Here is an 18,098-nt window from a genome sequence, read left to right as displayed (position 1 = left end):
AACATTCTGACTGAGAGATGAGAATGTAATCCACTAAGCAGTCTAAAGTAAAGAGAAATAAGTCGAGTGTAAAATGAGTAATTAATTGAAGGAGAGAAAGAATGATGTGCAGTCTGAGCTCGGCAAGAGCAGGCTCTAGGACCCAGGATGGATCTCGTGAGCTGTCTTGGCCAATGGGAACAGAGGGGCAGAGTTTGGTGTGTGGTGAGGATCTGATAGGAACTGTAAAAGTGCTGGAGTCAGTCAGAGAGGCTGAGACTGAGCAGGGAGAAACGTGCTCCGTCAGAGAGTGAGAGGCTCAATCACACCGGCAATTCACTGCAGACACTGGGGAGGAATTCTAGAGAGAGTGTCGCAAACACTCAGCACTTTCTTTACAGGGTTTCCCTCAGTAAAGAGACAAGATCAGAGTTTGGAAATACTACGAGATAACCCTGCATCCAGACCACTGAGCGAGAGGAAAGATCACAGCAGCATGAAGAAACTGAGGGACCAGCCCTGGCTGTGAGGGAGCACGGAGAGTCCATGAACTAAATGCTCATCGACCAGGGTGTGCATCACACTGCAAGGAATGCAGTACTGGTTTGAAGGGTGACATTCATCTCACCCTCACCCTTATCCCCACCAACCCCCCAACCTCCACTCCCACCTTGAACTTGCTCTGTGTTCGTTTTAGTTTTTTTTTGAACTTGGGCTTGAAACCGGGAAAAGTAAAAGTGCTGGCACTGCCCATCCAGTGATTCTGGTGACACTGTCACAGAGGGATCAATAAAAGAAGAAGTTGGCATTTTCAAATCGAAAGCAGGAGTCTATTTCACATCAGAGGACTGGTTGTTAAAGAGGGAAAGCATAGTGGAGAAGGTCAAGTTATTTTATCAACTGGTTAAACACTGGAGGGATTTTTGGTGTGAGAAGCTCGGAGGATGAGTCTCACCAATGATACTGACCATGGTAACACCAGTGCTCTGTTCAGAGAACACAAGTTCCCCGCTATCCCAACCGTCATGTTTGTCTTTGGGGTGGTGGGGAATCTCATTGCCATCGTTGTCCTCTGCAAGTCTCGAAAGGAGCAAAAGGAGACGACTTTCTACACTCTGGTGTGTGGTCTGGCAATGACGGACCTACTGGGTACATGCCTGGTCAGTCCCATCACCATTATCACCTACATCAAGGGTAACTGGCCAGGGAACAGTGTGCTCTGCGAGTATGACTCCTTTGTCCTTCTCTTCTTCGGGACCTCAGGCCTCAGCATCATCTGCGCCATGTCCATTGAGAGGTACATGGCCATCAACCACGCCTACTTCTACAGCCACTATGTGGACAAGAAGCTGGCTGGCCTGACCCTCTTCACCATCTATGTGGCCAACACCCTGTTCTGCGCCCTGCCCAACTTCGGTCTGGGCAAGACTGTCCAGCAGTTCCCCAAGACCTGGTGCTTCATCGACTGGCGGACGGAGGACCCTCAGCACGCTGTCTACTCCTACATGTACGCCGGCTTCAGTTCCTTCCTCATCCTGGTCACCGTTATCTGCAATGTGCTGGTATGCATGGCTCTCATCCGCATGCACCGCCAGTTCATCCGCCGCACTTCGCTGGGCAACGACCCCCGGCTGCGGGAGCTGCGACGTCGCAGGAGCTTCCGTCACATGGCGGGGGCTGAGATCCAGATGGTCATCCTGCTGATCGCCACCTCGGCCGTGGTCCTCATCTGCTCCATCCCACTGGTGGTAAGTCATTTTACAGAGAGTCCACAGAGCGGAAACAGGCCATTGGGTCCAACTAGTCTGTGTTGGTGTTTCTGCTCCACACAAGCCTCCTCCCACCCCTCTTCAGTGAATCCTCTCAGTATATTCCTCCTATTCCTTTCTCCCTCATATAGCTTTGCCTTTAATGTATCTATATGTTCAATCCCTGTGAGAGTGAGTTCCACATTCTCCCCACTCTGGGTAAAGAAGTTTCTCCTGAATTCTCAATTGGATTTATTAGTGTATATCTGAAATTTATGGCTCCTAGTTCTGGTCTCCACAAATCTTCCCCCCCTCCCCCCACAAATGGAAACATCCCATCGTCAACCCCATCAAATCCTTAAAGACACTTATCAGTTGCTAAGTGTCATCGTGCAATTTTGAGACTTATATCTGTGACATGCTTGAAATGAAACATCAAGATTTAATCTGCTTAATTTCCTTGTTATTACTGTTCCTTTACTAAAAACACAGGGAAAGAAACTTTGCACAAATTGCTTCCTGGTGTCACACAGTGTAATTTTGATGCCTGCGTGTTGGGTAAAGTTTAATATTTATCAAATAGAATCTCTTCTCATTGAAAATTAAATATTGCCCTGGCTGAGTCATGATTTTACATTGATAATGTAGAGTGATAGAATGATACAGTACAAACAGTAGGCTGTTCAGCCCATCGTGCCTGTGCTGGCCCTTTGAAATAGCTATCCAATTCGCCCCACTCCCCTGCTCTTTCCCCATAGTCCTGCACGATTTTCCTTTTCACGTATTTGTGCAAGTTATTATTATTCAGGCAGCACATCCCAGATCACAACAACTCACTGTGTAAAAAAGAATTCTCCTCATCTCCTCTCTGGGTCTTTTGCTAATTATCTTAAAATTAAACTGTATGGGCTAAATGATAAAATGTGATTATCAACACGTAAAACAGACTAATGTTTGTACTGTTGGAGAGTTTGGAGTGTTTCAGGAGGTGTTGTCGCCTCCTGTAGACTCAGATCTCTGAGAACAGGTTGTATATCAGGAGGGAGAGCTGAGAATAGAGTAACAGCAATGTGGTCTGATCCTTACTGCAAAACTACATTCAGTTCTGGGAAAATCACCTCAGGCCATGGAATGTGTGCAATACAGATTCTCCAGTATGATATCAAGGCTTGAAGGGTTAAATGATAAGGACGATTTGCATAAATTGAGCTTGAATTCCCTCAAGTATAGATAGCTGAGGGGTGAGCCAATCAAAGCTCTTATAATGACGAAGGGGTTTGATAATGTAGATACAGAGAAATGATTCCCCCTGGTCAGGGGGAACCTAGAACATGGGGGCATGACCTTAGAATTAGGCTAGTGGGAATCTGCAACTCTCTACCCCAGAAGGTTGTTGAGACTGAGGAACAATTCATAGAATTTTACAGCACAGGAGGAGGCTATTCGGTCCATCCTGTCCATGCTGGCTGCCAAGTAGCCATCCACCCTAATCCCACTTCCCGGCTCTTGATCCGTAGCCTTGTGGGTTACGGCACTTCAAGTGCATATCCAATTACTTTTTAAATTTTATTAAAATGTCAAAACTGAGGTTGATAGACTTTTGGCAGGTAAGTGTATTAAAGGATATGGAATCAAGGCAGATAAATTAAGTTAAGGCACAAATTAGTCACGGTCTAATTGAATGGTGTAGCAGGTTTGAAGGGCTGAATGGCCTTCTCCTGTTCCTCTGTTCCAGAATCTGTCTGACAAGGTCCTCCTCAGATCAGCTTCTATCTCCCCAAAGTGGATCGGAGTAACCCAGGTCAGTGTAATAACAGATGTAGGATCACTCGCGCCTGTCCTGTCCTGTCCTGTCCTGTCCTGTGTGGTACTGACACAGGATGGGAGGGGATAGATCACACAGACACTCGCACACTCTCAGTCAAAGCCTTTCGCGGGAGAGTGAGCAGCCAGGAGAGAGACAGAGCCCAGTCTGGTCACACCCTCACTGGATAGACCATCAATTAGCTCACTGCTATCTGCGGACTGAGGGCCAAAGGTAACTGCTTGCAAAGGTTCCAGTAACTCTGGCTGGCTCATTCAGAACAATTAAAATCGGTCTATTCAAATAACTGAGGATTAATATAGTTAAACAGCACATCGCATAGTTAAACCGAGCGATCCCCAGCAACATCCACACTGCACTGTTTATCAGGAGTGTTTGTGAAGACACTACACATGCTTATGAGTGGCTCAGCTCTCTAGTTTTACTGGATCCTCTCCTGTGCAGTTCTATTCTGTTTGCAACTTCTTGAAGAGATTAGCAGCAACGGGCTGAATTTTCTGGTGGGAGGGGGCCGGGAAAGTCGTGGGGAGCCACATCTGGACAGCGCCATGAAGCATTCCTGCCGCTGCGGAACTTTCCCAGGCCGGGCAGGAAAGTGGATCAGCTGCCCGCGCCACAGAGGCAGCAACCAATTTACATGGTGAAGGCCCCAATTACACAGAATCGTTACAGTGCAGAAGGAGGCCATTCGGCCCATCGTGTCTGCACTGGCTCGCCAAAAGAGCAATTCCCTCAGTGCCATTCCCCTGTCTTCTCCCCATTACCCTACACATTCTTCCTTTTCATATAACTGTCTAATTCCCTTTTGAATGCTTCAATTGAACCTGCCTCCACCACGTTCTCAGGCAGTGCATTCCAGACCTTAACCACTCGCTGTGTGAAAAAGTTTTTCCTCATGTCACTTTTGCTTCTCTTACCAAATACTTTAAATCTGTGCCCTCTCGTTCTCGATCCTTTCACGAGTGGGAACGGTTTCTCTCTATCTACTCTGTCCAGACCCCTCATGATTTTGAATACCTCTATCAAATCTCCTCTCAGCCTTCTGTACTCCAAGGAAATCAGTCCTAACTTCTCCAATCAATCTTCATAACTGAAATTCCTCATCCCTGGAACCATTCTCGTGAATCTTTTAGAATTAGAATTAGAACATTACAGCGCAGTACAGGCCCTTCGGCCCTCGATGTTGCGCCGACCTGTGAAACCATCTGACCTACACTATTCCATTTTCATCCATATGTCTATCCAATGCCCTCACTCCTTTCCTAAAGTGCGGTGCCCAGAACTGGACACAATACTCCAGCTGAGGCAGAACTAGTGTCTTATACAAGTTCAACATAACTTCCTTGCTCTTGTCCTCTTTGCCCCTATTAATAAAGCCCAGGATACTGTATGCTTTATTAACCGCTCTCTCAACCTGTCCTGCCACCTTCAATGACTTATGCACATATACACTCAGGTCCCTCTGCACTCCCTTTAGAATTGTACCCTTTATTTTATATTGTCTCTCCATGTTCTTCCTACCAAAATGAATCACTTCACATTTCTCTGCATTGAACTTCATCTGCCACCTGTCTGCCCATTCCACCAACCTGTCTATGTTCTTTTGAAGTTCTACACTATCCTCCTCACAGTTCACAATGCAATTAGGGGTGACTTTGCGGCCTCGCTGGCATTTTTCTGCCAGAGTGGTACCTGCACCCTAATTCACCTGCCAGTCTAGATGCAGATTATTTGATGATTGATGTGCATGTCAGAAAGGGTGTCTCCATGTTGAGGCACCCTCACAGTCGCCAGCCCGCCTCAGCAATGCCCACTTCTCCCGGAGGGACTGTCGAGGCTCCAGACATCCCAGCTCTATGATTAGTCTGGCAGCATCGGAACCCGCTGGCCATCCTTAATAGAATGGCGAGCTCAGAGGCGGCCAATTAGGAAGCCATCTCCCAGAAGATTGCTGAGCGGGTCTCGTTCCTGGCAAGCGCAGACTCGGGACCCCCATTTGGTCCTGATGTCGGGATCCCAAAGTCCACAGGAAAATCCAGACAATGTTTCAGGATGATATCATGTCAGCAAATTAATCTCAAATCCTTACAAATGAGCTGTGTTTTAAAACCAGTGGAGTTCTGGGCTGGTAGAAAGTACTGGATCATTTTTCTCTCCTAGTGCTCCCTATTCTTCAAAATCCTGGAACTAGAGGATTCCCCTTACCCCCAGTCTCATTCCTAAACTGTACATAAACCCCGGGAAATGTGGGAAGGGCTGGGTATAATGTCTGTTTAACATGTAGGACATATACAATCCAGAGAGCGGAGGCTGTTGCTGTTAAACCAGCCTCAATGTGAAGCAATGGGCTGCAATCATAAGCCGGTAAACATTATTGAAATGAATCTTATCTTTCGCACTGATGTTCTGGGCTCCCCCATCATTGAGGATGGGGATATTTGTGGAGCCACCTCCTCCTGTTAGTTGTTTAATTATCCACCACCATTCACGACTGGATGTGGCAGGACTGCAGAGCTTAGATCTGATCTGTTGGTTATGGGATCGCTTAGCTCTGTCTATCGCATGCTGCTTACGCAGTTTGGCACGCAAGTAGTCCTGGGTTGTAGCTTCACCAGGTTGACACCTCATTTTGAGGTATGCCTGGTGCTGCTCCTGGCATGCCATCCTGCACTCTTCAATGAACCAGAGTTGGTCTCCCGGCTTGATGGTAATGGTAGAGTGACGGAAATGCTTAATGTGATTAGAGATTGTGATTGAGTACAATTCTGCTGCTGATGACCCACAGTGCCTCATTAATGTCCAGTTTTGAGTGTAATCAAACAAAAATTGACAGAAAGCTGAGATATTATGAGATATTAGGATAGGTGTCCAAAAGCTTGGTCAAAAAGGTTGGTTTTAAAGGGTGTTTTAATGGAGGAAAAAGTGAAGAGGCGGAGAGGTTTAGGGAGGGAATGCCAGAGCTTAGGGCCTCGGCAGCTGAAGACACCTACACCACTGGTGGAGTGATGGAAATCGGTACTGCTGAAAAGGTCAGAATTGGAGAATTGCAGAGGTCTCAGAGGCTTGTCGAGCTGGAAGATGTTACAGAGATAGGGAAGGATAAAGCCACGGAGGACTGAACATGAGGATGAGAATTTTAAATTTGAGGTATTGCTGGACTGGGAGCCAATGTAGGTCAGTGAGTACAGGGGGCGATGTGTGAATGAGACTCGGTATGAGTTAGGGCAAGGGAAGCAGAGTTTTGGATGAGTTCGAGTTTACGAAGGGCAGGAAATTGGAGGTTGACCAAGAGTCCATTGGAATAGTCAAGTCTAGAGATAAGAGAAACATGAATGAGGCTTTGAGCAGAAGATGAGATGAGGCAGGGGTGAAGTGGTCTGATGTTACAGAGACGAAAACAGCCGGTACTAGTGATGGCGAGAATCTTTTTTTATTCTTCCATGGGATGTGGGCGTCGCTGGCAAGGCCAACATTTGCTGTCCATCCCTCACTGCCCTTGACAACTGAGAGTCTTGCCAATATTTAATTGTGGGAAATTTGTGCTCAGCCAATACTAGATTGTCTTCTACACAAGGATTGTGCAGTGGCCATTCCTGCCAATCTGTGACAGGCGGATTGGTGGGGATGAGATTGAGTAGAGTATTCCCTCACGACCTGCTGCAAGCCCAGTCTGCAGATATGCCCTTCAGAAGCAGATAGCAATAGAAGGACATTCAGCACCTCGAGACTGTTCTGTCATTCAATTAGATCGGAGCTGATCTGAACCTCAAATCCATTAACCTGCCTTTGCGGCACATTCTTTTGTACAAATAAACATCCGTCTCAGTCTTGACCCCAAGCATCTGCAGCTTTCTGGAGAGAGATTTCCAGATTTCAAATCCACTTTATGTGAAGAATTTCTTCCTAATTTTAGATTACCCACCAGAGGAAATAGTTTCTATTTCCCGTCAAATCCTTTAATCGTCTTGGCTCTCCATTCCTTTTATAGCAGGCTTTCAAAACCCAAGGTTTGGAATCACTTTGATTCTCCTTATCCTCTCTGCAATCTCCGTTGATCATGTCCCTGGTCCTCAGTCCCCCTTGTTGCCGATGCAGCTGAGTTCAGACGAGCCCCAGGTCCCCCCACTGATTACCCCAGCGTCTATGGCTGGGACTATATCGCCACCCTGTGGCTCTAACATCCTGTTATTCAGACACACACTGCAGACTCACTCAAACTCCACCACAGGCGCTGTTTCTCAGGCGGCCATTAGACTTTGTTCCAGCAGCCTGTACCTTGGTGACACTCACCCCACAGTGGGGAGACCGGGCCTCCATAAGGAGGCCAGACTGTAATATATACCACCCTCCCCAGTATTGTAATGTGACTCCCGCCCCACAGCAATGTGCTTGACATTGGACTCCCTGCTCTCTGCAATAGTCTAGCAAGCCACTCGTATTCAAGAAGATGGTTGTCCACAACCTGGGCAGTAAATATTGGCTCATATCCTGTGAAGGAATTTTTTAAAAACTCACACTCCCTCCCTCCGACTGTAATATTCACACCCCTCCCCGAGTGATTAGAGTAATATTCAGCCTCTCACATTTCCAGACCTGGTCAAGTCATTGAACAGTTGCAGCACTGAATGCAGGAGCTAGGGTCACACTCCTGCTGACCCTCAGGGTCACACTCCTGCTGCTGACCCTCAGGGTCACACTCCTGCTGACCCTCAGGGTCACACTCGCTGCTGACCCTCAGGGTCACACTCGCTGCTGCTGACCCTCAGGGTCACACTCGCTGCTGACCCTCAGGGTCACACTCCTGCTGACCCTCAGGGTCACACTCGCTGCTGACCCTCAGGGTCACACTCCTGCTGCTGACCCTCAGGGTCACACTCCTGCTGACCCTCAGGGTCACACTCGCTGCTGCTGACCCTCAGGGTCACACTCGCTGCTGACCCTCAGGGTCACACTCCTGCTGACCCTCAGGGTCACACTCGCTGCTGACCCTCAGGGTCACACTCGCTGCTGCTGACCCTCAGGGTCACACTCCTGCTGACCCTCAGGGTCACACTCGCTGCTGCTGACCCTCAGGGTCACACTCGCTGCTGTCCCTCAGTGTCACACTTGCTGCTGACCCTCAGAGTCACACTCGCTGCTGCTGACCCTCAGGGTCACACTCGCTGCTGACCCTCAGGGTCACACTCGCTGCTATCCCTCAGAGTCACACTCGCTGCTGACCCTCAGGGTCACACTCGCTGCTGCTGACCCTCAGGGTCACACTTGCTGCTGCTGACCCTCAGGGTCACACTCGCTGCTGCTGACCCTCAGGGTCACACTTGCTGCTGCTGACCCTCAGGGTCACACTCGCTGCTGCTGACCCTCAGGGTCACACTCCTGCTGACCCTCAGGGTCACACTCGCTGCTGCTGACCCTCAGGGTCACACTCGCTGCTGTCCCTCAGTGTCACACTTGCTGCTGACCCTCAGAGTCACACTCGCTGCTGCTGACCCTCAGGGTCACACTCGCTGCTGACCCTCAGGGTCACACTCGCTGCTATCCCTCAGAGTCACACTCGCTGCTGACCCTCAGGGTCACACTCCTGCTGCTGACCCTCAGAGTCACACTCGCTGCTGACCCTCAGGGTCACACTCGCTGCTGTCCCTCAGGGTCACACTCGCTGCTGACCCTCAGGGTCACACTCGCTGCTGTCCCTCAGGGTCACACTCGCTGCTGACCCTCAGGGTCACACTCGCTGCTGACCCTCAGGGTCACACTCGCTGCTGTCCCTCAGAGTCACACTCCTGCTACTGACCCTCAGAGTCACACTCGCTGCTGACCCTCAGTGTCACACTCGCTGCTGTCCCTCAGGGTCACACTCCTGCTGCTGACCCTCAGAGTCACACTCGCTGCTGACCCTCAGTGTCACACTCGCTGCTGTCCCTCAGGGTCACACTCCTGCTGCTGACCCTCAGGGTCACACTCCTGCTGCTGACCCTCAGAGTCACACTCGCTGCTGACCCTCAGGGTCACACTCCTGCTGCTGTCCCTCAGGGTCTCACTCCTGCTGCTGACCCTCAGAGTCACACTCCTGCTGCTGTCCCTCAGAGTCACACTCCTGCTACTGACCCTCAGGGTCACACTCGCTGCTGACCCTCAGGGTCTCACTCGCTGCTGACCCTCAGGGTCACACTCCTGCTGCTGACCCTCAGAGTCACACTCGCTGCTGACCCTCAGTGTCACACTCGCTGCTGTCCCTCAGGGTCACACTCGCTGCTGACCCTCAGTGTCTCACTCCTGCTGCTGTCCCTCAGAGTCACACTCCTGCTACTGACCCTCAGGGTCTCACTCGCTGCTGACCCTCAGTGTCACACTCCTGCTACTGACCCTCAGGGTCTCACTCCTGCTGACCCTCAGGGTCTCACTCCTGCTGCTGACCCTCAGGGTCTCACTCGCTGCTGACCCTCAGGGTCTCACTCCTGCTGACCCTCAGGGTCACACTCCTGCTACTGACCCTCAGGGTCACACTCCTGCTGACCCTCAGGGTCTCACTCCTGCTGCTGACCCTCAGAGTCACACTCCTGCTGCTGACCCTCAGGGTCAGACTCCTGCTGTCCCTCAGGGTCTCACTCCTGCTGCTGACCCTCAGGTCACACTCGCTGCTGCTGACCCTCAGAGTCACACTCGCTGCTGACCCTCAGGGTCTCACTCCTGCTGCTGACCCTCAGAGTCTCACTGCTGCTACTGACCCTCAGGCTCACACTCCTGCTGTCCCTCAGGGTCTCACTCCTGCTGCTGACCCTCAGAGTCACACTCGCTGCTGACCCTCAGGGTCTCACTCCTGCTGCTGACCCTCAGAGTCACACTCGCTGCTGACCCTCAGGGTCTCACTCCTGCTGCTGACCCTCAGAGTCACACTCGCTGCTGACCCTCAGGGTCACACTCCTGCTACTGACCCTCAGGGTCACACTCGCTGCTGACCCTCAGGGTCACACTCCTGCTACTGACCCTCAGAGTCACACTCGCTGCTGACCCTCAGGGTCTCACTCCTGCTGCTGACCCTCAGGGTCTCACTCCTGTTACTGACCCTCAGGGTCTCACTCGCTGCTGACCCTCAGGGTCTCACTCCTGCTGCTGACCCTCAGAGTCACACTCGCTGCTGACCCTCAGGGTCACACTCCTGCTACTGACCCTCAGGGTCACACTCGCTGCTGACCCTCAGGGTCTCACTCCTGCTGCTGACCCTCAGGGTCTCACTCCTGTTACTGACCCTCAGGGTCTCACTCCTGCTGCTGACCCTCAGAGTCACACTCGCTGCTGACCCTCAGGGTCTCACTCCTGCTGCTGACCCTCAGGGTCACACTCGCTGCTGCTGACCCTCAGAGTCACACTCCTGCTGCTGACCCTCAGGGTCTCACTCCTGCTGTCCCTCAGGGTCTCACTCCTGCTGCTGACCCTCAGAGTCTCACTCCTGCTGCTGACCCTCAGGGTCACACTCCTGCTGCTGACCCTCAGGGTCTCACTCCTGCTACTGACCCTCAGGGTCACACTCGCTGCTGCTGACCCTCAGAGTCACACTCCTGCTGCTGACCCTCAGGGTCTCACTCCTGCTACTGACCCTCAGGGTCACACACGCTGCTGCTGACCCTCAGAGTCACACTCCTGCTGCTGACCCTCAGGGTCTCACTCCTGCTGTCCCTCAGGGTCACACTCGCTGCTGCTGACCCTCAGAGTCACACTCCTGCTGCTGACCCTCAGAGTCACACTCGCTGCTGACCCTCTGGGTCACACTCCTGCTACTGACCCTCAGAGTCACACTGCTGCTGCTGACCCTCAGGGTCACACTCCTGCTACTGACCCTCAGGGTCTCACTCCTGCTGACCCTCAGGGTCACACTCCTGCTACTGACCCTCAGGGTCTCACTCCTGCTGCTGACCCTCAGGGTCTCACTCCTGCTACTGAACCTCAGGGTCTCACTCCTGCTACTGACCTCCAGCCAGGCCCTCTTGGTGAATGACAGATTTCTTATTCCATTTGGCGGGGAGCAGCATTTCCCTCCTGCCGGTAGTGTGGGGGTGACATTGCAGGGCCTTTCAATCTACCATAGAGACTGTGGCAAGCTCCATGAAATTGTGACCACTCACATGGCTCAGTGCTCACAGGCGTTACAGCCTGACTGCAGGTTCGCTGGTGGCCCTGCAGACTCTGGCCACAGGTATCTGGACCAGTCTTAACATCGTAGACAGAGAGGACATCACCTCATTGATCTCCTGCACTCTGTTCTCCCACAGACGGGCAGGACCTGATGTCCCACTGCCCCAACGGGAGGAAGAATGGAGGAATGGGTCTAGACATTTCTCACCCATTGCCACCCCCTCAACCAATACCTAACGCTGTAACTCCACCCCTGCTGGCCCACACTGCCCCTAGAAGGGCAGGAGAAGCGTTCAGTGGCAGGACCCTCATGGACCTCAACACCCAGGGGTTGTCAGCCAAGAGCATCAGTGTATTGTGAACTGTGAGGAGGATAGTGATAGACTTCAAGAGGGTATAGACGGGCTGGTGGAATGGGTGGACTTGTGGCAGATGAAATTTAATGCAGAGAAATGTGAAGTCATACATTTTGGTAGGAAGAATGAGGAGAGGCAATATAAACTAAAGGATACAATTCAAAAGTGGGTGCAGGAACAGAGGGACCTGGGAGCATTTGTGAACAAATCATTGAAAGTGGCAAGGCAGGTTGAGGAAGTGGTTAAGAAGACATATCGGGATCTTGGGCTTTATAAACAGGGGCATGGAGTACAAAAGCAAGGAAGTTATGGTGAAGTTTTATAAAACATTGGTTCAGCCTCAGCTGGAGTATTGTGTCCTATTCTGGGCACTACACTTTAGGAAGGAAGTGAAGGCTTTAGAGGGGATGCAGAAAAGATTCAGGAGAATGGTTCCAGGGATGAGGGACTTCAGTTACATGGATAGATTGGAGGGAGGGACAGTAGTGTTGCTGGCATTGGTCTAACAGAACCTACATGCTGTTAAAGATCCTGGGCATGATGCCACAGGCAGCAATATAGCTGTGCAGCCGGGTCCTCATTGTGTCCATTATCACAGTTCCCGACGTTCGATGAGAAGCAATAAGCACATTCTTCAGACTTCCTGTCTGTGTTGTGTTGTGTCGGCCGCAGCATGCAACAACAAACAGCAACTCCCTGACTGCCGAATACTATAGACAATCTCTAAACCTGAACCTGAACATTGTTGAGCTTTGCTCAATAATGCTGACGTAGCATTGTACCTCTCTGTGGTGGCATCTTGGGCAGCGCCATTAGCCATGGTCGAAAGGAGTTTCCCATGACCTTGACATGTATTCAGTTTCCTCCTCTCATACTTTGAGGTGGTTAGTGCTGCCTTTGCTGACATGCTTTCTTTCTTCCTCTCTCTTCAGGTGAGGGTCTTCATTAACCAGCTGTACCGTCCAGCTGTGATAAAGGACAACCATTCAAATCCTGACCTAATGGCTATTCGCATTGCATCAGTCAACCCTATCCTGGACCCCTGGATCTACATCTTGCTGCGCAAAACTGTCCTCACCAAACTGCTGGAGAAGATCAAGTGTCTCTTCTGTAAACTGGGGGGCCGATCCCCCAACTCCAGCAGCAGCTTCCAGCAGCTGGGTCCTCATCGTTCCTCGGCTGTCTCCAGTCACTCTCCCTCCTTCATCTCCAAGGAGCTGGCTGATGCCAACACCTCGCAAACTCTGCTCAACAACCTTGAGCTGACTGAAGTATTGCCAGGGACTCTGTCTGTCGGAGCACAGACAAATCAGAAGCTCCAGTTCCAGCAGGACAGTGGTCCCTTGCTGAGTGGGGGCTCAGCCCAGGCAAAGACACAAGTGGCTAACACCAATACTGACAGCTCTTTACAGGTCACCTTCACCAAAGAGCAAACAGGTGTGGCTGAGAAGTGTATATAAATCCATGGAATCAGCGTGGACTGAACTGTGTGTTACCCAGCAATCATCATGGACTGAACTGTGTGTTACCCAGGGAATCAGCGTGGACTGAACTGTGTGTTACCCAGGGAATCATCATGGATTGAACTGTGTGTTACCCAGGGAATCAGCGTGGACTGAACTGTGTGTTACCCAGGGAATCATCATGGATTGAACTGTGTGTTACCCAGCAATCATCATGGATTGAACTGTGTGTTACCCAGCAATCATCATGGACTGAACTGTGTGTTACCCAGGGAATCAGCGTGGACTGAACTGTGTGTTACCCAGCAATCATCATGGACTGAACTGTGTGTTACCCAGGGAATCATCATGGACTGAATTGTGTGTTACCCAGGGAATCAGCGTGGACTGAACTGTGTGTTACCCAGCAATCATCATGGATTGAACTGTGTGTTACCCAGGGAATCAGCGTGGACTGAACTGTGTGTTACCCAGGGAATCATCATGGATTGAACTGTGTGTTACCCAGGGAATCAGCGTGGATTGAACTGTGTGTTACCCAGGGAATCATCATGGACTGAACTGTGTGTTACCCAGGGAATCATCATGGATTGAACTGTGTGTTACCCAGGGAATCAGCGTGGATTGAACTGTGTGTTACCCAGGGAATCATCATGGATTGAACTGTGTGTTACCCAGGGAATCATCATGGATTGAACTGTGTGTTACCCAGGGAATCATCATGGATTGAACTGTGTGTTACCCAGCAATCAGCGTGGATTGAACTGTGTGTTACCCAGCAATCATCATGGATTGAACTGTGTGTTACCCAGGGAATCATCATGGATTGAACTGTGTGTTACCCAGGGAATCATCATGGATTGAACTGTGTGTTACCCAGCAATCATCATGGATTGAACTGTGTGTTACCCAGGGAATCATCATGGATTGAACTGTGTGTTACCCAGCAATCATCATGGATTGAACTGTGTGTTACCCAGCAATCATCATGGATTGAACTGTGTGTTACCCAGGGAATCATCATGGATTGAACTGTGTGTTACCCAGGGAATCATCATGGATTGAACTGTGTGTTACCCAGCAATCATCATGGATTGAACTGTGTGTTACCCAGGGAATCATCATGGATTGAACTGTGTGTTACCCAGCAATCATCATGGATTGAACTGTGTGTTACCCAGGGAATCATCATGGATTGAACTGTGTGTTACCCAGCAATCATCATGGATTGAACTGTGTGTTACCCAGCAATCATCATGGACTGAACTGTGTGTTACCCAGGGAATCATCATGGATTGAACTGTGTGTTACCCAGCAATCATCATGGACTGAACTGTGTGTTACCCAGCAATCATCATGGATTGAACTGTGTGTTACCCAGCAATCATCATGGATTGAACTGTGTGTTACCCAGCAATCATCATGGATTGAACTGTGTGTTACCCAGGGAATCATCATGGATTGAACTGTGTGTTACCCAGCAATCATCATGGATTGAACTGTGTGTTACCCAGGGAATCATCATGGATTGAACTGTGTGTTACCCAGCAATCATCATGGATTGAACTGTGTGTTACCCAGCAATCATCATGGATTGAACTGTGTGTTACCCAGGGAATCATCATGGATTGAACTGTGTGTTACCCAGCAATCATCATGGATTGAACTGTGTGTTACCCAGCAATCATCATGGATTGAACTGTGTGTTACCCAGGGAATCATCATGGATTGAACTGTGTGTTACCCAGCAATCATCATGGATTGAACTGTGTGTTACCCAGCAATCATCATGGATTGAACTGTGTGTTACCCAGGGAATCATCATGGATTGAACTGTGTGTTACCCAGCAATCATCATGGATTGAACTGTGTGTTACCCAGGGAATCATCATGGATTGAACTGTGTGTTACCCAGCAATCATCATGGATTGAACTGTGTGTTACCCAGCAATCAGCGTGGATTGAACTGTGTGTTACCCAGGGAATCATCATGGATTGAACTGTGTGTTACCCAGCAATCATCATAGATTGAACTGTGTGTTACCCAGCAATCAGCGTGGATTGAACTGTGTGTTACCCAGGGAATCATCATGGATTGAACTGTGTGTTACCCAGCAATCATCATGGATTGAACTGTGTGTTACCCAGCAATCAGCGTGGACTGAACTGTGTGTTACCCAGCAATCAGCGTGGACTGAACTGTGTGTTACCCAGGGAATCAGCGTGGGTTAAATGGTGTGTTGGATAACTATGTATGGTGTGGGCTAGTCTACACAGGGGGAGTGCTGTAAATATTGTGCTAGTGGGTTAGTATCATCAATATGTTTGCTCCATTCTTCTCCATGAGAAGGTTTCAGTGTAACCCGTGATGTGGTTTGTTTGCATAACTGTGATAGTGATTCTTCGAATCATTAAATACAATTCTAAAAAGTTTTCTTTTATCTGAGATTCTTTATTCAAATACAAAATCATGGTGAGGAATTGGAGAACGCAATAACGTCCGCATGCCTCATCGCATACTCTATACTGTCCCATCAAACACTCCCAGGACAGATACAGCACGGGGTTAGATACAGAGTAAAGCTCCCTCTACACTGTCCCATCAAACACTCCCAGGACAGATACAGCACGGGGTTAGATACAGAGTAAAGCTCCCTCTACACTGTCCCATCAAACACTCCCAGGACAGATACAGCACGGGGTTAGATACAGAGTAAAGCTCCCTCTACACTGTCCCATCAAACACTCCCAGGACAGATACAGCACGGGGTTAGATACAGAGTAAAGCTCCCTCTACACTGTCCCCATCAAACACTCCCAGGACAGGTACAGCACGGAGTGAGATACAGAGTAAAGCTCCCTCTACACTGTCCCCCATCAAACAAAAGAAAAAAAAACTGGGATTAGATACAGAGTAAAGCTCCCTCTACACTGTCCCATCAAACACTCCCAGGACAGGTACAGCACTGGGATTGGCTCCTCTGTGATTGGGAATACTGAGTGCTGAGTGCATCAACGAGGTGCAGCTGACAGTGCTGCAGTCAGTTGCTGGAGGTGCTGCTGGAGAAGGAGTGCTGAGGAGGGAACTGCAAGAACTGCAAAAACTTTTCAACAACTTTTGCTGCAGAGGAGGAAAGACTTTGAAAAAGGCTGTATTTCGAGGTGGGTGTCGAGTACCAAGCTTTCATTTCATTTGGACTGTTGTGGGAGGTGAAAGAGGCCAGAAGAACAAGGGGTGGGGGCTATACAATTCTGTAGGGAGCTGTGCAGTTGCATTAAAGTTGCAGGGAAGCTCCCTCCCCACCCCATTTGCCCAGCCTGAGTCAGCTGAAGCTGCCTGGCTAATAGAGACATCAGGATCGAACGAGAGCCTGGGCAGCTTTCGGCTGACCCAGGTGAAGACCCCTCCCACAACCAGAAGACCGGAAGACCAGAAGTATTTACAGTGCTCTGAGTACCACCCCTTAAGGGGAAAAAAAAAGCAAAGTCATCGCTTGCAGCCTGTCTTTCCCATTTCCTGTGTACCCTCAGCCTCTCCCCAAACCTCCTAGTTGGTTTCTTTGTTTGTTTGTTTGCTTACCTGCAATTTGGGGGTGGGTTTGGCTCTTGAGCCATGGCAAGCCCATCATCACCGGTGGCGGGGCCTTCTCATACCTACGCAGCTGCAGCTTCTGTGGCTGCCCACGTGGCCCCGTCACCCTTTAAATTATTGACATGCAGCCATGGGGTGAAGAGCTATCCCCACCCCAACATGTCTATTGAGGCCTGCGTTAAGGCAATGGCCGTGGTTGTCGGCCCCTCGGCCATTGTTGCGGCCTCAAAGATGTATGGGAAGGCTGTGTTCTTTTTGAAGACCGAGCGGGCGGTGTCCCTGGCCCTGAGTAAAGGGCTCACTGTGGGGGGGACCTTCCTGCCAGTGGACCCTCTGGGGGCCACTGCGCATCGGATAATGTTGTCCAACGTCCCACCCTTCATTCCCAGTGAGCTCCTCCTCCCCCACCTGCACCATCTGGGGGAGGTGAGGTCGGGGATCACCCCAGTCCGGCTTGGTCTTCGGGAGCACAGCCTCCAACATGTCTACTCCTTCCGCCGCCAGTTATTTATGCAGCTGGCGCGGGAGGAGGACACGGAGGGCCAATTTAATGTGGAGTTCCAGGGGACGGCCTACCGCGTCTTTTGGACCTCGGATGGGGCGCGGTGCCACGTCTGCAAGGGGGTGGGGCATGTTCGTAAGAACTGCCCCAACCTCCCGGCCGCCAGCTCCACCTCGGCGGCCCAGAGTGGTTCCACAGCACCTCCTCCCACTCCCCCCGCACATCCAACAGACACCGCTCAGTCGGTTCCGGAGGCTGTGGTTTTCACAGCCTCTGGCGGGGAGGGGAGCGTCCGTCCGAGCGGAAGGAAGACGCGGGGAAAAAAGAAACATCGTGAGGCGCGTCCCCTGGACACTTTGACTCAACCCGAGCCTGAGCTCAGCCCAAAGCCCATTCCCATGGAATCCACCTGTCCCAGGGCTGGGCTCAGGCCCAGGGTGACTAAAAAAGGAAAAAAGGGTGCGGAGGCGGAGGCCTCTGATGACATGGAGGTCTCTGAG

At 50.6% G+C, this 18,098-nt stretch overlaps 1 protein-coding gene across 1 annotated transcript; it reads left to right on the top strand.

The window, feature by feature from the left end:
* The first annotated feature begins 246 nt into the window (after positions 1-246).
* Positions 247-14,217, top strand: LOC137368884 (prostaglandin E2 receptor EP4 subtype-like). Its single transcript, XM_068029120.1, has 2 exons — positions 247-1,727; positions 12,974-14,217. Exons 1-2 carry the CDS (start codon positions 924-926, stop codon positions 13,499-13,501), a joined length of 1,332 nt encoding a protein of 443 aa, XP_067885221.1. The 5' UTR covers positions 247-923; the 3' UTR covers positions 13,502-14,217.
* Positions 14,218-18,098: the final 3,881 nt, after the last annotated feature.

The sequence above is a fragment of the Heterodontus francisci genome, chromosome 4 (assembly GCF_036365525.1).
Source record: "Heterodontus francisci isolate sHetFra1 chromosome 4, sHetFra1.hap1, whole genome shotgun sequence".
NCBI classification, from domain to species: Eukaryota; Metazoa; Chordata; class Chondrichthyes; order Heterodontiformes; family Heterodontidae; genus Heterodontus; species Heterodontus francisci.
The sequence above is the reverse complement of the archived record's forward strand: the minus strand, read 5'-3'. Positions and strand labels throughout refer to the sequence as shown.